The 21891-nt window shown below is 41.1% G+C and overlaps 1 protein-coding gene across 3 annotated transcripts in view; it reads right to left on the bottom strand.

Annotated features, from left to right (window-relative positions):
* Positions 1 to 21891, bottom strand: part of Kiaa0753 (KIAA0753 ortholog) — a 64455-nt gene that overhangs the window by 38367 nt on the left and 4197 nt on the right. For 2 of the 3 annotated variants that reach the window (XR_007213838.1, XM_048367128.1), the window contains exons 1-6: positions 20794 to 21144; positions 20018 to 20173; positions 16978 to 17602; positions 3942 to 4048; positions 2068 to 2130; positions 1204 to 1419 (exon numbers count right to left, since the gene is read on the bottom strand). Coding sequence is in view for 2 of the 3 variants with exons in the window: in XM_048367128.1 (XP_048223085.1) it covers positions 1204 to 1419; positions 2068 to 2130; positions 3942 to 4048; positions 16978 to 17602; positions 20018 to 20107 (1101 nt within the window). In the remaining variant the exon portion in view is untranslated. Of the gene's footprint in view, positions 1 to 1203; positions 1420 to 2067; positions 2131 to 3941; positions 4049 to 16977; positions 17603 to 20017; positions 20174 to 20793; positions 21145 to 21891 lie in introns of those variants that run through there. The other variant, XM_048367129.1, reaches the window with a different exon arrangement.

Consider the following 21891-nt stretch of genomic DNA (forward strand, 5'->3'; position numbering starts at 1 on the left):
ATGGCAAGCTGTGAAATGGTATAGTCCATCAATAAGAAACACAAATTTCCTACACTGCTGAATGTCTTCAAAAGTAGGATAAATGAACAATGTGTTTAAGAAACAAGTAGAGTGCGGGGAATTTGGCATAGTGGTAGAGTGCTTGCCTAGCATGCATGAAGCCCTGGGTTCGATTCCTGAGCACCTGCGCAGAAAAGGCCAGAAGTGGCGCTGTGGCTCAAATAGCAGAGTTCTAACCTTGAGCAAAAAGAAGCCAGGATCAGTGCTCAGGCCCTGAGTCCCAAGCCCCAGGACTGGCAAAAAAAAAAAAAAAAAAAGAAACAAGGGGAAAGTTAGGTTCAGTGGTTCAAGTCTATCTGTAATCCCTCCCAACTACTCAGGAGGGAGAGATTAGGAGGATTGTAGTTCAAGGTGAGCCTTGGCAAAAAATTAGCAAGACCTCCCATCTCAACTAAGTGGGTACAGTCGTGTTTGCTTCTCACCCCAACTATGTGGGAGGCACAGGCAGGAGGACTGGGTCTAAGGCCAGCAATGGGTAAAAAACTCAAGACTGTACGTAAAAAATAACCAAAGTGAGAAAAGCTGGGGGACATGGTTTAAATGATAAAACACTGCTAGGCAAATACCCCGAGTTCTTCAATACAAAAATAAAAAACCCACTAAAGGTATTCTTGCTCAAATTATGTGATTCTCTCTTAAAAACCCTTTCTTGAATTAGGGAGATGTGGCTTCTAAATGGAATCATGTTGGCTAATTATCATCCTGATAATGCATCACCTGACTTGACAGGCTATGTGTGAAAATAAAATCCAAATGAAGCCAAGCGCTGATGGCTCATGCCTGTAATCCTAGCTACTCAGGAGTTTGAGATCTGAGGATCATGGTTCAAAGCCAAAGCAGGCAGGAGTGTCCATGAGACTCTTATCTACAATAAACTACTCAGAAAAAGCTGGAAGTGTTGCTGTGGCTCAAGTAGTACAGCACTAGCTTTGAGCACAAAGAAGCTCGGGGATGGTGCCTGGGCCCTCAGTTCAAGCCCCAGAACCAGGGAAATAAAAAGGTGAAGCATTCTTTCTGCCTTCTTCTCACATACTAGGTGGCAGCTTTGTTTTCTAATCTCATCTACTGAATTTACAAGCCATCAGCATTACTTCCTGCTAGACACAATACACTTTTAAGAAAAGCTTGGGTTCATTTTCATACCTCAATTTGTTGCAGGATATCTATAACCACATCAGGGATGGAAGGATCAGCATCCAGCTTTGCAGAACAAAGTGAAAGCTGGCGAATGAGACTGCCCAGCTCTCTACACCGAGCAGGAAGTGGGTGCTCCCCTCGATCAGTAAACTGAGTGACAAACATCTGTAAGGCTCGAATGGCTCCTCGATGGGCGGCCGCCACTCTAGACATTGCCCATGACTGGAGTAAACAAGAGGAATTAATTCAATACTTAAAACAACCCAATACCAACTCCCTCCCCTCCCCTTTTTTTAAACTCAAGGCTAGTGTTCTACCACTTGAACTATAGCTCCGTTTCCAGCTTTTTCTTTTTGGAGGGTAGCTAACTGGAGATTAGAGTCTCACAGACTTTCCTGCCCAGGATGGATTCAAACCACCATTCTGAAATCTTAGCCTCCTGTGTAGCTAGGATTACAGGCTTGAGCCACCAGTGCCCGGGAAATTTTAAGAGTATCATAGTCCTATACTCCTCTCCAAAGTTGTATGGAGAGTACTTTCTATTGTGAAAACTTTTGCAATAAAGATTATAAAGGTTAAAATTTTTCTACCTAAGTTTTCTAACCTTTATAAAGGCTAATTTGTCTCTAGACAAATTAAAGCTTTTCCTTCCTATTCTGTTTTTATACTAGTAGCAAAAATGACAGGAATTTGTTTTCAGAATTCATTCCTTGGGAGGCAACCCCACACTAAGAATACTGATCACGATCTGACAGATTTCTACAAGCACTGATAATAATATCACTTCAGAAAACCCATACACAGTATTCATAAAACACTGCACAGAAACTTTTTAAAATAAGTATTAATTGTAAGTTAATTATGTCATACCTTCTTAGTGTGTTTAATTTTATGTGGACTCAATTTATCTAATTCTTCCTGGATTTCTTTTACCTGTTTGTAAAGGGAGAAAATGAAAATGTCATACCTTCATATTAGTCTTCTTTTAGAGAAAGATACATCTTGTCTTGTCCAAATACACATTATTATTTCAAGTTGCTTGAAAATGAGAAATAGTTCTTCATTCATACACCAAAAACCAGTTACTGGGGGCTGGGAATATGGCCTAGTGGCAAGAGCACTTGCCTCCTACACATGAAGCTCTTGGTTCGATTCCCCAGCACCACATATATGGAAAACGGCCAGAAGGGGCGCTGTGGCTCAGGTGGCAGAGTGCTAGCCTTGGGGGGGGGGGGGGGGGGGGGAAAGCCAGGGATGGTGCTCAGGCCCTGAGTCCAAGGCCCAGGACTGGCCAAAAAAAAACAACAAAAAAAAACCAGTTACTGGTTCCCAAATGAAGATGGTAAACTGAGCTCAGAGTTTCCTTATTTACACACACACACTCACTCTTGATAGTTAGAATTTAATATGAACCAGAGAAGGAGAAGAGACTCTGGAAAGCAGGAAAAATAGATCATAAAAACATAAATGTATGCTAAAGAGTTTAGCTATCCCACTCAGAGATACAGAGAGCCAGGGCAATCTTTTCAAGCAGAAGTCTGGCATGGTAAGGTTCATGGCTTACAACAATCTCAATTGTAGCATTGTGGACCAAAACACAAGTTAAAAAAAAACAAAAAAAAAAAACACAGAACTGAATCTCACTGAGTTACTGTCTTTCAAATGAAAAAGTAGTTTTCTGTTCAAGCAATGAAAATATTATTTTAGTGACTAGAATGGAGTTAAACACTTATTGACAAATAAAGCACTAAAGTTAAAACAAGCTGGATGCTAGTGGCTCACAACTGTAATTCTAGCTACTCAGGAGGGTGAGATCTGAGGATTACAGTTCTAAGCCAGCCCAGGCCAAGAAGTTCATGAAGCTCTTATCTTTAATTAGCCAACAAAAATCTTTAGGTGGAGCTGTGGCAAGTGGTAGAGTACTAGCCTTGAGCAATAAAGCCAAGTGAGAATGTGAGGTCCTGAGTTCAAGCCCCAATACTGCCATCAAATAGAATAAGTTAAACTCTAAAAAAATCTATCACAATATAAAGAACTATATACTTGTCAACCATTCAATGTGCCCTGAAAGACACAAAAGTCTTTGTTTACTTCTTAATAAAGAATTGCCTAGTATATTGTAAACCTGAGACAGATGGGAAAATGACCAAGTCCTATTTCTAAGACTAAGATGCACACCTGAAAATCAAAGGTTTCAGGGACAGATCCACCTGACCTCATATGTGGAAATGCTTTGAACAATGTGTATGTTTTCAGGGTAGAGAGTGGCTTTTAAAAGATTCTTAAAGGTCTACGATCTCAAAAGGTCAAGAGCCACTGTTTAAGAAGGAGCTTAGACTAGGTTGAAAATGAACTATACAACTTGTGGGTGGGGATGGGAGGAGAAAACTAGGAGAGAGCGAAGGAAGGAGTGACAATGTCCAAAAAGAAATGTACTCTTTACCTAATTTACATAACGAACCCCTATGTATATCACCTTTATAATAACAATTTTGAAAAATATAAGATAAGGAGCATGGCTAGATGTCCACAATACACACACACACACACACACACACACACACACACACACATTCATATAAAGGCAGAAGACAAAAAGGAGAATTAGTTGGTCAGAAAACTTAGCTACACAAATCCACTAGAACTCACATAAGCCATTTTAGTGTTGGTCTTTCTGAGACACAAGGACATATAAAGAAAGCAAGAGAAGTCTGACAGCTCCACTTCTCCCCAGCTTTCCTCACCTGCTGTTGGAGGACATAGAGCATCCGGGCACAGCGAACAGCCTGCTCCTGCCTCCTCACCTGCACACGCCGCTCTTCATCTGGATCCAAAACTGCTTCCAGGCTACCTGAAAAGATTTTTCCCACAATATGCTTATAAACCACACATAAACTTAGTTTGGTTTTTGTTTATTTATTTATATCTATTTTTTATGCTGGTTCTGGGGTTTGAACTCAGGGCCATGGCACTGTCACTGAGCTGCTGTGCTAAAGCTCTATTTCAGCTTTTTGGATAGTTAATTGGAAATATCAGGTTCACAAGCTCACCCTCCTGGGCTGGCTCCAAAACAATGCTCTGATCTCAGTCTCCTAAGTAGCTTATATTACAGATGTGAGCCACCAGTGCCCAGAAAAAATATACTTTTTTTTTAAATCAACCAAATCCCAGGATGCAAAAGAGGCTCTATGTATTGATTCAGAGATGGGAAGGACATAAAGGCTAGCAAACTCCTTTCTGCCCCAATTCCTTGAACTAAATCCCACTGGAAAGCTATTTCACTTTGGAGCACTTCTTACTATTAAAACAATTATATTGAGCCAAAATCTGTGATGCTTTTTATTTTTCCCCAGAGTACTTTGTTGAACTATTTATGTATTTAACAAAATTATTTTTACACTTTCTTATCTTGAATCCAAAAGAGAAATTCACATTAAGATAGCAAGTGCTATTCAGTTGTCTATAGTTTTCACCCATTTTGTCAGGATGCTTTGCATTTGTAAAAGTTTGGCTGAAGCTGATGACTTCTGGAAGACTGGCTGAGGGAGATGCAGTCCACTCTGTCCTTCCTGTGTCTGCTTTCCAAATATGTTCACATAAACACTTTTAGAAAAATCCAATATATAAGGCAGAATAAGGTGGTATTTTATTTGTATATTTTATGATTTCCATTTTTTTGTTATTTATCCACTAGAAGTCAAATGAAGGAGTTGAAGATATAGCTCAGTGGTAGAGCACTTGCTTGTTAGCATGCATGAGGCCTTGAGTTCAATCATAAGCATCAAAAAACAAACAGGAGTCTTGATGGCCAAGTTATGCAGGCTCCCCCGATCAAACAGAAGTACAAGGCCTTTTGCACAAAAGTCCAGTTCAAGACAGCACACCAAACTATAAACAGAGCTTTACATCTAACAAGAAAATTCAAAATTTAAGTGTATACGAGAAAAAAAATACACAGAGGAACTTACACAGGCAACAATCTAAGAGCTTTCCTGATTTCCTTTGTATTCCCTTCCCCCTTTTGTTATTCTCCAGTGACTTCAAGCCTCACCAGCAGACAACAGTAATATATGTGTAAGTCTTGGAAGTGGAAAATACAGCCGCAGCAGCATGCACCAGGTCCACCACTCTCAGAGACAAAGTATTGCTACAGAATGCCATAGAACTCAGCAGGCAGTTCTGGACAATCAGAAGTGAGTACTGGCCTAAAACCCTATGCTTTCCTTTTTTTGCTATGGCACCCATCAGGGGTAGCATCCAAGTGAGCCCCAACAGCCTGCCAGGTGGGCACTCAGTGAGCCCCAATTACAGGTCATAATGTCTCTGCACTTGGTTCCCCTGGGGACAATGCTCAAAACTAGCCCATGACTCTCTGTGCAGGGCCCTGCTGCTGAGCACAGCACCCAACAGGGCCCCAATAAACCACCTGTGCCTCTTTGCCCAGTATACTGCTGCTTGGCGCAGCACCAGGCAGGGAGACTCTAATACCCCACTCTTACCAAAGCACAAGTCAATCAAGCAAGAATCAGCAAAGAAGCCTCTTAATTAAATGATATCATAACCTAAATGGGTTTAATAGATATCCACAGAATATTTCATGAAACAACCACAAAGTCACATTCTTTTTGGCAGTCCTTGGAACCTTCTCCCAAACTGATCAATAAGCCTGAGCAAATACAATAAGACAGAGATAACATCCTGTATCCTATCTGATCACAATAGAATTAAACTAGAATTCAACAGCCAAAGATACTACAGAAAACACTCAAACACAAAGAGACTAAACAACATACTGCTGAATAACTGACTGAAGAAATAAAGGAGAAAATTAGAAAATTTCTACAATTCAATGAAAATGAGAACACATCATACCACCACCTCTGAGACAGAGCTAAAGCAGTGTTCAGTGGAAAGTTCATAACTGTAAGTGCTCAAGTAAATAACCTCATGATGCAATGAAAGCATCTAGAAAAACAGGAACAAACCAAACCCAAAACTACTAGACAGAGAGATAGAGAGAAAGTAAGGATTAGGGCAAAAATCAATGACTAAACTAAAAAACTAGATATAAAATCAATGAAACAAAAATCTGGTTCTTTGAAAAAATAATGATTGACAGGCCCTTAGCGAAGTTGATGAACAAACCTGGGAAGAAGCGTCTCAAATCAACAAAACTAGAGATGCCAAAGGAAACATTCAAGAAATGCAAAATATTATAAGGACTGCTTTCAAAGCCTATAATCAAGTAAGATGGACAATCTAGTAGATAAATCTTAGAGACATGCAAGCTGTCTAGGCTGAACCAAGACTATATAAACCACTGAAACAGACACATAACAAGCAGTAAGATTGAGTCTCCCAACAAGGAAAAGTCCATGTCCAGATGGATTAGCAGCTGACTTCTGTAAGACCTTTAAAGATGAACTAACACCACCATCACTCTGTAAACTTTTCCATGAAATACAAACAAGGATCATTATCAAACATGTTATGAAACCAGTATTATGTCCATCCCAAAACCAGGTAGGGACCCAACAATAAAAAAGAACTAACTATATAGATCAATTGCTCTAATGAACATAGACATAAACTTCAATACAATACTTGACAAAAAAAATTCAACAACTAATCAAAACAGTTATACACTATGATCAAGTGGGTTTTATACCAGAGATGCAAGGCTGCTTTAATATACAGAAATCAACAAACATAATACTCCATATTAATAGAGCCAAAGACACGAGCCATGTGATCATTTCAACAGATGCAAAAAAAAGCCTTAAACAAGATCCAACATCCATTCGTGTTAAAAGCAGTGGAGAAACTGGGAATAGAAGGAACATATCTCAACATTACAAAGGCTATATATGACAGACCTAAGCCAACATCATACGAAAATCCTCTAACATCAGGAATAAGGTAAGGATGTCCACTCTCACCATTCCTTTTCAATGTAATTCTGGTACGCCTAGCCAGAGCAACAAGGCAAAAGGAAGACTTAAAAAGGGATTTCCATAGGGAAAGGACAACTCAAACTATTTATTTTTGCAGATGACATAATCTTATATCTAAAGGACTCAGGAGACTCTACCCCGAGCTCCTACAGCTGATGAATAACTGGAAATGTAGCAGGATATAAAAATCAACCCACATAAATCAAGAGCCTTTCTGTATACCAACAATGTAAAAGCAGAGAGAAAAATCAAGAAAACAATTCCATGTACAATAGCCTCAAAAAAATTAAGTATTTAGGATTAAACATAACCAAGGAAGCAAAAGATCAATATAGTGAAAACTAAAAAAATCTGAAGAAACAAGTCAACATCAGGAAATGGAAAGATCTCCCCATGTTTGTGGATAGGTGGAAGTAATATCGTGAAGATGGTCATACTGCCAAAGGCCATCTACAAATTTAATGCAATCTCCATCAAAATCCCAATGATGTTCTTTACTGAGATAGAGAACAATCCAAAAATCCATATGGAACAACAAAATTACCTTGAATAGCCAAGGCAACTTTAGGGGAAAAAAAAGAAAAAAGAAATGTTTCACAATCCAAGACCTCAAACTCTACAACAGAGCTATAAATAACAAAAACAACTTGGTACTCACAAAAACAAGTCCGAAAAAAAATCAATGGAATAGACTAGACCCAGGAGAGAAACACTCATAGTTGGTTACTTGATATTTGACAAGGGAGCCCCCCCCCAAAAAAATACAGTAGAGGGCTGGGAATATGGCCTAGTGGCAAGAGTGCTTGCCTTGTATACATGAAGCACTGGGTTCGATTCCCCAGCACCACATATATAGAAAAATGGCCAGAAGTTGGCGCTGTGGCTCAAGGCAGAGCAAAAAGAAGCCAGGGACAGTGGTCAGACCCTGAGTCCAAGGCCCAGGACTGGCAAAAAAAAAAAAAAAAAAATCAACTCAAAGTGGATCATAGACTTCAATGTCAGACCTGAAACTTTAAACCTACTGAAAGATGGAGTAGGAGAGAGATTAGAACTTATAGGCACAGGTAGGAACTGTTTGAAAAGAGTCCCAGGGGCAAAGCAAATAGGAGAGAGACTTGATTACTTTAAAATAAAAGTATACAGCAAAGGACATTGTTACTAAACTAGAAAGACATCAACAGACAGGAGGGCCTTTACAAGCAATACATCTGACAAAGTCCTAATATCTAAAATATACAAGGAGCTCGAGAAATTAATTCCCCTCAAAACTAATAAACCAATCAATAAATGGGCAAAGGAGCTTAAAAGAAACTTCTCAGAAGAAGTAAGAATGGCAAACAGACACAAGAGGAAATGTTCAACATTCTTGGCCGTAAAGGAAATACAAATCGAAACAACTTTGAGATTTCATCTCACTCCAGTTAGATTGGCCAACATCAAGAACTCAAACAACAAATGCTGGTGGGGATGTGAGAAAAAAGGAACTCTATTGCATTCTTCGTACAGTTTGGAGGTTCCTCAAAACACTAAACACGGAACTTCCCTATGACCCAGCCATACCACTCTTGGGCATCTACCCATATCATTACAAGCCAGGATATGCTAAAGACACCTGCACATCCATGCTCATTGCTACACAATTCACAACAGCCAAGTTACAGAAACAGCTCAAACATTCTACAACAGATGAGTGGGCAATAAAATGTGGCATATATAAACAATGGAATTTTACTCATTCATTAGAAAGAATAAGATTGCCATTTGTAGGGAAATGGATAGACCTAGAACAAATCATGGTGAGATAAGCCAGGCTCAGAGAGACAAACAGTGCATGTTTTCTCTCATATGTCGACCCGAGGTCAAAACTATAACTGGACAGGATAGGACTTTAAGACAATAAGACAAATAAGACAAAAGAATGATAGATAATCTTAGGGGAGGAACCTAAGGGCATAACTTAAGTTATAACTTAAGCTATTTAAAATATTATTTACCAAAATGAATGATAAAAAAATGGAAAGGCACTTTGGGTTGTTTTTTGCTTTTTGTTTTTTGGCCAGTCCTGGGGCTTGGACTCAGGGCCTGAGCACTGTCCCTGGCTTCTTTTTGCTCAAGGCTAGCACTCTGCCACTTCAGCCACAGCGCCACTTCTGGCCATTTTCTGTATATGTGGTGCTGGGGAATCGAACCCAGGGCCTCATATATATGAGGCAGGCACTCTTGCCACTAGGCCATATCTCCAGCCCTGGGTTGTTTTTTGTTCTTGCTTTCTGGTTTTTCTTTTCAGAAGAGGCAAGCAGGGGGCACAGAAATGGAGGAAGCATGAACAAATGCAGTCATGGTATTTAGTACATACTATGTGGAAAATGAACTATGTAACTTATAGGCAGAGAAAGGAGGAGGAAACTGGAGGAAAAGCGAAGGAAGAGGTGATATTGTCCAAAAAAGAATTGTACTCATTACCTGACTTATGAAATGGTAACTCCTATGTACAACCCCTTAATAATAAAATTATTTTAAAAATAGGTTAGTCAAGGAAAAGAATAAAGCTACTTTAAAGAAAGCAAACTACAGATGCAGTCTCACGGGAACCTATAAGCTAATTTTTTTTCAATTTCGTATTTGGGCTGCCCAGTAGGGAGAACATCCACATGCCTGAGAAATGACAGGAACTGACTTAGGCAGTGGTTTCAAATGCTCACCTTGCAAAGATTCTAATGAAATAGACCTGCAGAGCAGCCTTGTAAAGGATACTTAAAGGCTGATATAAAAATGGCCTGCTAACAGGAGTCACTGCAAACTACAATGAGTCCACAACAAGGGAAGTGCAGATACCAAAAGTATTTACATATCTTTACAGAAGTTTGCCATGATTGTGAAATTTTATTACATTTTAAAAGTATTAATTTGGGCTGGGGATATAGCCTAGTGGCAAGAGTGCCTGCCTCGGATACACGAGGCCCTAGGTTCGATTCCCCAGCACCACATATACAGAAAACGGCCAGAAGCGGCGCTGTGGCTCAAGTAGCAGAGTGCTAGCCTTGAGCGGGAAGAAGCCAGGGACAGTGCTCAGGCCCTGAGTCCAAGGCCCAGGACTGGCCCAAAAAAAAAAAAAATATATATATATATAAAAGTATTAATTTGTGAAATCTTCAATAAGTAAAATAAATCTAACCAATCCTTTCTTGCTGCACTCCAGAAGCTCCATTCTAAAGATCTTGGGGCTATGATTCCGCCTGTCAGCCATAAGTGTCTCTATCAAGGGTGGTCTGGGGACCTGTGCTAACAAATTATACAAGAGCAGTTGAGGTGAACCATTTTGTCATCCCATGAGAAATGCCGGGCCATGGACAAAGTCTGGTTGTACCCTGTGTGGATCCAGACTTAGGCTGGGAAGCATAGTGGCCAGTTTTCATTCCATATATATTTGTCTCTAAGAATACTTGGGTGGATCCCTGCCTACAAGGAAAGTTCTAGAAATATTCTAGGTTCCAAACTCAAGTGCTCTAAAGAGTTCCCAAAAAGTCTAAGGGATAAAGCAGTTCAAACTGAAATAAATGAGGGTGAACTCAAAGTTCCCAAACTTACTCTACATAAGACTTAGCAGTATAGCTTATAAAATGCAGATTCCTGAACCATGTTTCTGGTTTTTGCTCTGTAGCTCTAAAATGGGACTAAGAATCCACATTTTTATGACCATTCCAGAATGACTGTAATGCAAGAAGGTCATGTAACAAACCTTAGTTGAAAAGAAAAGAAAAAACAATCACATTGATTTAGAGCTCAAAGTTAAGAGTATAATTTTAGCATAAGGATCTGGGTTTGAATGTCAGCACCAACCAAACACTACTTTATTAGGGTATGGAAACATAAGCACTTAGACCAATGTGTTCTGACACCTACAGCAAGATGGGCCCCTAAGGAAATTACTTTTATTGTATTGCAAATGTAGGTCACTGCACTTAGTAGGCAGGCAATCAACATTTGAACAACTCCACCAGCTAGCCCTTTCTTGCACTGGTAAGTTTTGATAAGCTCTCAATTCCTGTGTGGGCTAGGTGTGTGAAACACCATCTTCTTATTTTAGGCTTCCCATTTTAGCTCGGACAACAGCCTCTTGCTTCCACATCTAACTTCTTCCACTGAAATGGCCTCTCACAGATTTTTCTACTTGAGATGGCCCCAAATCACAATCCTTCCCAGTTCAGCCTCCCAAGTAGCTGGTACGACAGGAGGGAATCACCACAGTCAGCTATTGTATGAGACAGGGGCTCACATGTATGTCCATGTAATTCTTGAACCACAGTCTTCTCAATCTCAGCCTCCCATGTAGCTAGGAATATAGGCATGAGCCAGTGCAATCAAAAGACTTCTCAGGAACTTCAGAAGTGACTAAAAACATTCTATTTCTATTGGTTGAATACTGCCTACTATCTAACCATAGTTCATCAGTAACCAGGACTCCCAAGACTTTCAAACATCTGAACTGCTGCTGGGTCAGGTAGGACTATTCTGGAATCATAGTAAAGAAGGGAGGAAATTTTCTTTCTTGTGGTTCAGACTGAAGAACTGAAGAGTCAAGTTGAGAATCCTAAAGACAGAACAAATCAAGAGTATTTCTGTATCAATCAGTATTTATCTAGCTGTCTTCCCAAAGAGAACTATCCAGATACCCCCTCATATTCCTCCAAGTGGTCATACTGAGAACCCCGTAATAAGGCATTCCACCTACAGATTGTTAGAGCAAGGACGGGCTGAACTCACATAAAAACTCACATTAAAAAATAAACTAAGCCAACCAGATTACCTCTGTTGAGGATCTGGATTGGGATAAACAGGAAGATCACAAGATGGTTTCCAGTAGCTCACAGGGTATCAAAGTATTAAGCCCTAACATGACAGGCTGGGGAGGCAATGGTGGATGCGGGGCATAAGGAGAAGGGCATGGAACAGGTTCATAGAGACAAATGGAAACAAACTTTAAGGAATGTTGAGAAATTAGAAAAATGAAAACCCTGCTTAAGAGCATGAGGTAGAAGCAAATTACAAATGTTCTCCAGCTCAAGTAATATGTAACCTCATTTGACAAACTAAGGAATGTCTCTATTCTTGTCATTCCAACACCCATAAACAGTGCAAGGGAACCAGGAGTAAGTGAGCTCTTTCTCACTTAAAATGTACTTTCTTTCTCACTTGCAATGTACTTGCTGAATACTTATTGTACTTTCTCTTTTACACTCAAAACTACATAAAAATATGCATTTTAGTTCCAGCCACTTCTGTTACATAATTTTTACATTAGAATTTAGGAAAACTCAGGGAATATCTAGCCCTACAAAATATGGTAGCTAAAAGACAGCCACATTTTGTTATTGAGCATTAAAAATGTAGTCAGTACACAGGTCTCCTGGCCTTGGACTGGATGGAGTGGGAGAGAACAACACTGACATCCTTACTGGGTAGCAGAAAGTCTCCAGTTCAGTTCTGCTTTGGTCCAGGGAAGAAACCCAGGAGAAAGGCTAGTTGGATACAGCATTCCCTCTGAGTAGAATAGTGCAGAGGAGTATAGGAGCAGCAGCAGTTGGGAAGCAGAAGACCAAAAATGGATCATGCTAAGAGGAAGAAGATAGCCTTTTGCCAAAATAAAAGACTTTCAAAAAAGCATGAAAGGGATTATGAAAATGGGGCAGGCTGGGAGAAAGGAATCACTGGAGGTAATTTCTAAACCAAGAAAGAATGGGAACAGAGCGGTGAAGGCAGGAAAGGAAGTGAGAAGTGATGCAGTGTTCGCTGCTGCAGTTGCTAACCTACTTTCTGAGCCCTAGGATCAGTGCTCACTGGTTATCTGTAACACAAGAAGGTCTAGGGCAGCACCCTGAGAGAACCCATTTAGGCTCTCCAGGTGACAACAGCTGTATGATGGAGACCAGGAAAACTGGCCTGGAAAACTATGCTCCTGGGCTAGGAATATGGCCTAGTGGTAAAGTGCTCACCTCGTATACCTGAAGCTGGGTTGGATTCCTCAGGACCGCATATATATAAAAAGCCAGAAGTAGCGCTGTGGCTTAAGTGGTAGAGTACTAGCCTTGAGCAAAAAGAAGCTAGGGACAGTGCTCAGGCCCTGAGTTCAAGCCCCAGGACTGGCAAAAAAACAAAACAAAACAAAAAACTATATTCCTATTCAGCTAGAGCAAGTCTCACCCTGTCCCCAACCAAACTGGACAGGGTTGTATGGGGAAGGGGCTATAAGAAATAATGACTTCACCATTCTTCCTGGATCATAAGATTCTACCCATGCTCCTTTTTCATGTTTCTGACCAATGGGATCCAATAGCTGTGGGTTATTTTAATAATGTGGCCACACCCACATTCCATGCTGCCTAGTACCCTCTATTGGCTTATACCACTATTAGCAGCAGAGGGAAGCAGAGGGAAGTGCTGAATGGTGAGAGAATTGAAAGATATAGACATCGTTGGTAGTGATTGAGAGAAAAGAGGTAGTTTCAGAGAGTCTGGGAATAGGGCCCCACCCCTGGGATGTCTGAGTAAGCAAGATGAAAAAAAAGTTACAGGAGAAAAGCTAGTGCAAGAATACCTACAGCAGAATTGTCCTGATAGACCTGCAGAATCCAAGAAAAAGAAAATTAGAAAGGGAACTAACCCTAAGATAAACATTGCTGGGGACCATACTTCAACCCAAGGGTGAGGCCAAAGACCACATTGACCTTGAGCCTCCCCCACCTTTGGGCACAATCTGAGCTGCCAGGGTCAACAGTGTTACAGGTCCCGATAATACCAAGGACACGGAAAGAAAGGGTGCTCCCAACACCTGGCGCTTGCCCTAGACTACAGCAGAATACAAACTGAAACAGGAAAAGAAAGACCTACAGAATCAACAAGGAAAGAGAATGAGAAGATGCCCTGTGTGCAGGAAGCACTAAAAATAGACCTGGAGCTCCACAAGCTATCAATACAGATGTTGGTTTCAGAAAAATTCGATTTACATTCTGCCCTGGCCTACATGCAGCAGGTAGCCAATGAAAGAGAAATGGAGCACAAAGGTCTTGCCAGCTACCTGCAGGCTTCACAGCAGCGCACTACAGAGCTGGAGATGACAATGTCTGCAATCTCCACCATGCACAATCAGGCAAGAACCACCTAGAGCTCGTTAAAGACCTCAATGATGTGAAGCTGTAGCTCGAGGAAAAGACCAGGTATGATGACCTGGAAGAAGATAACACTGAGTTGCAGGAAAGACTGGGAGTGTTCCTGATACAGAAGGCTGACATGAAGATAAAAATTCGTGAACGAGGACAGTCACTAGAGGAACAGGCAAAGATTGAAAGTCAGCTAGAGAACATGAAATGGTGACAAAACTAAAGTTAGAGACAGACAACTTTGCAGAGGACCTAAAGGTGGACAGTTTCACATCGAAGGAGAAGGTCCACAAGGTCTTGGAGCAGATGAGCTGAGAGGAGAAAGAGCAAGGGGTGAGGCAGATGGTGGACCTAGAGACCAACCTGGTCTGAGAGAGCAGCTGGCAGAGCTGTCATCCCCGCAGCTCCCTGAAGGGCCATCTCAGGCTGAGCAGCAACTACCGGCAGAGGTATACCAGAGGAACAACTTCATACCCAGATACAGGAAAACTAGAGCCTTGGATTCCAGAACCTGGAACAGCAAGAGCAGCTGTGGATGCTGAAGAATGGGATCAGCATGCTGAGATCCTCAAGACAATGGAAAGGGAACATGCTATCCCAAGATGCACAACCCTGTGAAAGCCAGAGCTGAAAGATCAGCTGGCTCAGCTACAGGATGCCTTCCACAGGTTGAGTGGTGAGAAGGAGAAGCTCACTAGCATCCTGCACTCAGAGCAGCAAGTGAAGAAACACCTGCAGAAGCTGGATGAGCTAGAGAAGTTAGAAGAATGAAAAAAGATGGCTTAGTTAAAAGGCCGTGGCTCAGAATCTGCAGGAGCAGCATGACCAGTACCTGGCCCACCTGCAGGAGCTCAGAGCCACCTGTGAACAGCACAGGCCCTCCAATCAGGTGACCTCAGAGGAGGAGGCCCTGCAAGAGCACCTGAGGAGGCAGACCCAGCTGCTGGAACAGCTGAAGCAAGAGCAGGTGCAGAGCAAGTTGGGGAACCAGCTGGTGCTCTGAAATGCCTGGAAGCAACAAGACTTCAAAACAAGCAGCTGCAGGCCCAGCTGAGCTTCTGGGATTTCCTTAAGGAAGGTGAAGAAGGAGTGAGCAAGCAAAAATGAAGAAAAGGGGTGAAGGGGCCACTCCTCCTGTTGTGACTGTCCCAGAGAAAAGTAGACAACCCACAAACCATGTGGTATTTTTACCTTGTAGCACTGTCAGTGGCTGAATCAAAGAAGGTGAAGTTCAGCCAGCAGCTAGCTGCAGGAACAGCAGGCCCACTGTGAGTGCCTGGCCAACTTGGTAGCCCAATGCCAGAGAAAGCTGAGCACAAGGCCCAGGAACCACAGCATTTCTGGGGAGAGGAAACAGGAACACAAGCGCCCAAGAAGCTGAAAATGTGCTTCACTCATGACCTGCCTGATAAAGTGGACTACCAGAATCCAGAGGATGAACTCCAACATCTCTGCAGCCAGCTGTCTGAACACATGACCACCACTGAAGACTTCAGTTTTCTATAAGTTCTGGATGAACTGTATCAGGAGAAAGACAAGTGTGTCAACTGGCTGTCCCAGGAGAAGAGCAAGAACAAGAACAAGCTGTAGGAAATACTGTTGTGCCTTACAGGTGAGGGCACACAGTGCCAGGACAAGATGCGGACACCAAGCCAGATTCTTGCTGCTGAGGCCTCCTCAGGCCTCTTGAGCCTCATAAAGATGGAAGTTATGGAGGAGCAGCAAGGTTTGAAAGAGGTTTAACTTGATGACAATGTGGAACCTGCCCAAGAAGCTGGGATGCCTTGCCCCTGGGGAGTGCCCCACCACAGAGCAGATCATGCTGTTGCTGCCTGATATCCAGCACAACTGTTTTCCCTGTTTCATATAATTCCAAAATTGATTATAAGCAAGAGTTTAATTTTTAAAGCAGAGTTCAAGTCCCAGTATCAGCACACACACACACACACACACACACACACACACACACAAAGCAAAATATAATTCTAGACTATATACTAGCCTATCATAGCACAACAGTTCCTTTTGATACTTAGTTCCTTACTACTCACAGCTATAGGCTGGACTTGATTTTCTGCCTGTTATCTACTGCAACAGTAAGTTATCATGTAGACCAACCTTCTACTTCCCTAACAAACCCAAGGACACTGAGATCACTAAAACACTGCAGGAAATGGCCTATGATCACTTTATTCCTTCCTTCCCAGACTATTCACACAAATGTCTACAATGACTCCCACCCCATCACTGGTGTGACCCCCAACACTGCTCAAATAGGACCTGATTTTACCTACAATGTACATATGTTATGCTCCTTTTAAAGTTTATCTGTATAAAAATTAAAAATAATTTTCCTAGAGGGCCTAGAGTAAACAAGGAAGGCTGTAGGCTACCTTGCACTCAGGTATCAGACTTAAGACCCACAATTAGGGACTCCAACTTCCAAGCTGTGCTCTCAGTCAGCCTACATATGAAGTGCAGCCTAGTGGGAAGCAAGTAGGACAAACTTCTCAAAGGTGACACAGATTATACTCCAAGCCCAAGTCTTATGTGCTCTAGTGATTTAACTGGCATATGAAACTTGGTGTGTAGAGACCCCCAAATGGATACATTTCAATTATACTACACTTATGACATCTCCTCAAACTGAAGAATCTAATTGTTCTCACCTTTTTTGGTTACCTCTTCAATTTTATGGATACAATTGCTCAATTCTTTCTGTAGTCGCTGAACTTCTAGCAGGCTTTTTTGTTCACTGAAGTTTTTCTGGTCTGCTATGCTGGATTGTGGCTGAAGTCCCGGATCATGGGTGGGTGGCGAGCTTAGCACAGTGAGATCTGAACATCCTGGGTGGGATGCATACACATAAACCTTGGCACCTGAGCTGGAAACTCCTACATTGCATGGCTGGTGGCTGCACCGACAGACTTCTTGACTCCTCGAGTCTTTCCTTTGCACCTGGTGACCAGGATTGTTATACTTTGTATGTCCACATTTCTGGATACTTTGAGGCTGACTTCTGAGGTGATATTCTTTTATGTGTTCTTCAAATTGTTTTCGTTTTACATCTCTTTTGGCTAGGTGGACTGCATAGCTAAGTCTCTCTTCAGATATGACAGAAAATGAAACAGAACTGCTTAGGTCAGCACCAACTCTTAAATCTGAGTCTTTACAATGATATGATTCATTATATGAATGTTTCAGTTTTTCAATCCTAATTGCATGTGGGCAAGAATATCGGATGGCCAAGTTGTCAGGATGTGTAGGAATATTCCTATTAAATTGTAGCTGGTTCTTTAAAGAGCAAACAAAAGTAAACACATATTAGAATAACATTTTATGGTTTCTAAAATGTCACCCACAAGACTATTTGTATGAAGAGGTATTTTGCTGTTGTACAGAAAGACCAGCTCTCTCCTACCTGCTTTAGTTCATTATGTAGCCCAGACTCTATTTACACTCCCACAGTATTACCTTTCACTTACTAACAGACATTGGGATCCTCCTCTAAAAGTTGACCCAAAAAGCTTTAAGCAGCAATTAGTAAGTTCCTCAACTCCCAGTTGTGGTCTTCTGTCCTGTTTCTAAATCCCATGGTCCAGCAAGTGATTAATACAATCTATTAGAGCATTCCTAAGAAGTTCTCCAGAGATGTACCATATACAACCACATCAACTAAGCCATTTGGTGATATGTCCTGGGGTCTTCCTGAGATTGGTTGGATACATCTTTTATTCTTATGATACACCTTGCTCTCAATGGTCCAACTATATAAAATGTCCTCAGTTTCAGTATAATATATACAAGTTTGTTATTAAAGCTGAGCAGCTTTCCATATTTATATAGTTTTTAAGAGGAATTTTTTCATAGCAGGAAATAGCAATTATATTTTGGTTGTGTTTTCTAAAATCCAAATAATAGCCTGGCTACACAGCAAGCTTAAGATCAGCCTAGATCACATGGGCTAGACTGTCACTAAAAATTAAAATTAAAAAAATTAACTACTTAAATGAAGCTGGACACCAATATTTTACACCATAATCTGACTACTCAGGAGGCTAAAATGTGGAAGATTGAGATTAGAGGCTAGCCCAGCCAGAAAAGTTTAAAAAGAGTACCTATAATATACTGCAGAAACATGGAAGATAAAAAAAGAGACATTAAGAAAAAAATACATGCATCCAGTCATTTAAGCAAAAAGAAACTTTGGAAATAATAACTGGAGATTGGTTATCTACAAAGTGTGGGCAATAGAAAAGATAAAAAGACTGAGTAGAGAGTAACACTTTTCTGAATATATTAGAACCATCTTATCGTTTAACAAAAATACACTTGAGATGAGGGGAAGGAGATTGAAAGGAAAGGAAGGAGGGAGGAAATAAAACCCTAAAAATGAACACTAACAGAAACCAATCAACCAAATTGAATTTCAAATGAATAACCAACCACATTAGAAAGCATAGTTTAGCCAGGTGCTGGTGGCGGAGCCTGCAAGTCCCAGCTACTCAGGTGGCTGAGATGTGAGGATCACAATTCAAAGCCAGCCTGGGCAGAAAAATCTATGAGTCGCTTATCTTCAATTAACGAGCAAAAATCCAGAAGTAGAGCTGTGACTGGTGAAAAGAGCACCAGCCATAGCAAAAAAGCTAAAGGAAAGCATCCAGTCCCTAAGTGCTCCAGTACAAGCACTTAAAAAAAAAAAAAAAAGTAATGTTACACCAAAAGTAACGTTACACTAGAAAATAGCAGAGACCACCTTAATCAACAACCCAAGTCAAGGTGGCCAAACAGACTACACACTGACAGCATATACTTTGATACAATGTACTAAGATAGACTCAGCAGCACACTGGTGCTTTTACTGCCCCAGGTATATAACCTCAATGCAATTATGAGAAGACCAGACAAACTCAAAGTGAAAAAAAAAATTCAAATAACTAGCTGGTATTCTTCAGAAGTATATCACAAAAACAAAGTCAGACTCAAGGTATTCATACTAATGGAAACTAAAGATAGGGCATAGCTAAGCGCCAGTAGGTAATGCCTGTAATCTAGGCTACTCAGGAAGCTTCAAAGTCTAAAGCCAGCCTAGACTGAAAAGTCCTCAAATCTTTCCATAAAATTGAAAGGGAAACAATGCTAACAAATTCATACTAAGAAGCCAGTGCTACCTTGATACTCCAAACAGAGCACAAGAAAAGAAATGCCAGAACTATCCACCCCACCCAACTCCTAAAAAAGAAGAAAATTATAGGGCAATTTCTTTGATGAACACATATGCAAAAATTGTCAATGAAATACTTCTAAGCCAGCCGGACATACAGTTAGTTGGCTTATACCTGTAACCCTCTGAAACTCAGGAGGTTAAGATGAGGATATAGGTTCAAAGCCAGCTTGGGCTGACAAATCTGAAAGACTCTCATCCCCAATTAACAAGCAAAAAGCTAGAAGTGGAGCTGTGGCTCAAGTGGTAGGCCTCCAGTGGAAAAAAACAAGAACTTGAGTTCAAGTTTCAGTACCTCTCATAAGATAAAGCAAAACAAACAAGAACATAGTTACTTTCTTACTTGGTTTGAATCCAATAAAAAGCCAGAACAAATCATTAATAACGCTTGGACCTATAAGGTGGTTTCAAAATTATTCAGTCTTCTCTTTCAACTTTCATGCTTGAAAAGATTTACCATATTACCTGGAGAAAAACAAAGCTACCTGGGTATGATGCCTGGAGTCACACATCCCATCTAGCTGTGTACTGGATGCTAGATGAATACAGGTAGAAGCTGGCTGGCCTGGTCCCATTATTTTCAATAGTGTAGAACAATTGTGATGGTTCAGTTATCCAGCAAGTCTTCCTTATAATCATTGCTAAAAGGAAACAGCTATTTTTAGAACAGCAGTCCTCACACAAAAAAGATAATAAAACATAGATTAAAAACACACTGCCATGTTCATAGAATACAATCCTTGTATTAACCCATAGAAATTCACACTAAGAGTGATTGCTCAGACACTTTTGAGCTTCTCATTTTCAAGAATTAAGTTAATATTTTTTTTACAATCTCTTGGGCCCTTTTCAGTACACATTTCAGGTCTCAAGAATCTACAGCAAAACAGTCACAAAGCAGAGCTGTGTCATGATTAACACTCTAGCGGGGTTGTTTTATAAATTCAACATTAGAAATAATAATAATAATCCTAACCACAACTCAAAAGGCAGTATTTAAAAGACAACAATAAAAGCCCTCTCAAGTAACCAGGGAATCAAAATGTTTAGATTTAACCAGAATCTAGCACTAAATAGCTAAATCCTCAGTTTCCCCCATCTTGCCCAGCCCTACACACTCACACTAAGGCCATGAACAGTGGAGCATTTGGTAAGCTACAAGGGGCCAGGCAATGGTAAACTGCTTCTGCTATTCTGAAGGCCTCCTTATACATTTTAGTGGCCCTACCCCTCAGGGTTTTTGTCCCATGTTGTTATTTACCTATTCCACAGGTCTATGTCTCATCTTGCAAGCCAGACAAGATTCCTGGAGGATTAAGGGCTTGTCTTGATCTTCTAGTTCCCCAACACCACAGTACTGTGAACTTAGTAGACAACGGAACTTTCCATTTGTTGAGTTAAGTTGGTTTTCTAAGAACTGGCTAGTTTTAAACACACAGGGGAATTTGTCCTTTCAAAGTGCATAGTACATCCTCTGGGAAATCCAAGGTTTAAAAAAAAAAGGAAAAGCTTAGCTTGCCGGGCACTGGTGGCTCAGGCCTGTAATAATAACTACTCAGGAGGCTGAGATTGGAGGATCACAGTTCGAAGCCAGCCTGAGCAGGAAAGTCTGTGAGACTCTTTATCTCCAATTAACCACCAAAAAGCAGGAAGTGTAGCTATAGTTCAAGTAGTAGAGCACTATCCTTGAGCAAAAAAGAACCTCAAGGATAGCACCCAAGCATTGTTCAAGCACAAAGACCAGAACCACCACCACTTAAAAAAAGCCTGTCAGAACAACCAAAAGCCTGAAGTGGAGCTGTGGTTCAAGTGGTAGAGTACTAGCCTTGAAGAAGCTCAGGGACAGAGGCCAAACCCTGAGTTCAAACTCTAAGACCAGTGCACATGCACACATATGCGTGCACACACACACACACACTTAAGCTTTTACATAAATCAAAAGTTTACATATTGGATACTTAATAATAGATACATCTGTATGAACATAATAAAGACAGCTGTCCAAGATTCCTCATTTCTAGGGCTACAGAGACATAATAGAAAATGCAGATGGGAAAAGGCACATGCAGGAGGCAGTCCTAACTAGCCTGACAGCACTACAGATCTGGAGCTGAGGTCACAGATGGTTGGAGACTGAAGAACTGGAGCCAGGGCAGCTGCAGCTTCCAAGTGGTCAGTACTGCCCCCTCCCCCACACATGCCTCCACATGACAAATGCCTCACACTCCACTAGGAAAAAAGTTAGATTCCCAGTTTCAGGACACGTGAGCACACTTCACACCCTGGACTTTGCAAACCTTCCCCTATACAAAGTCCTGGGGCACCCCTGTCCTGCCCATTCCCCACTGTTACAGGAAAG

This window comes from Perognathus longimembris, chromosome 17, assembly GCF_023159225.1.
Source record: "Perognathus longimembris pacificus isolate PPM17 chromosome 17, ASM2315922v1, whole genome shotgun sequence".
NCBI classification, from domain to species: domain Eukaryota; kingdom Metazoa; phylum Chordata; class Mammalia; order Rodentia; family Heteromyidae; genus Perognathus; species Perognathus longimembris.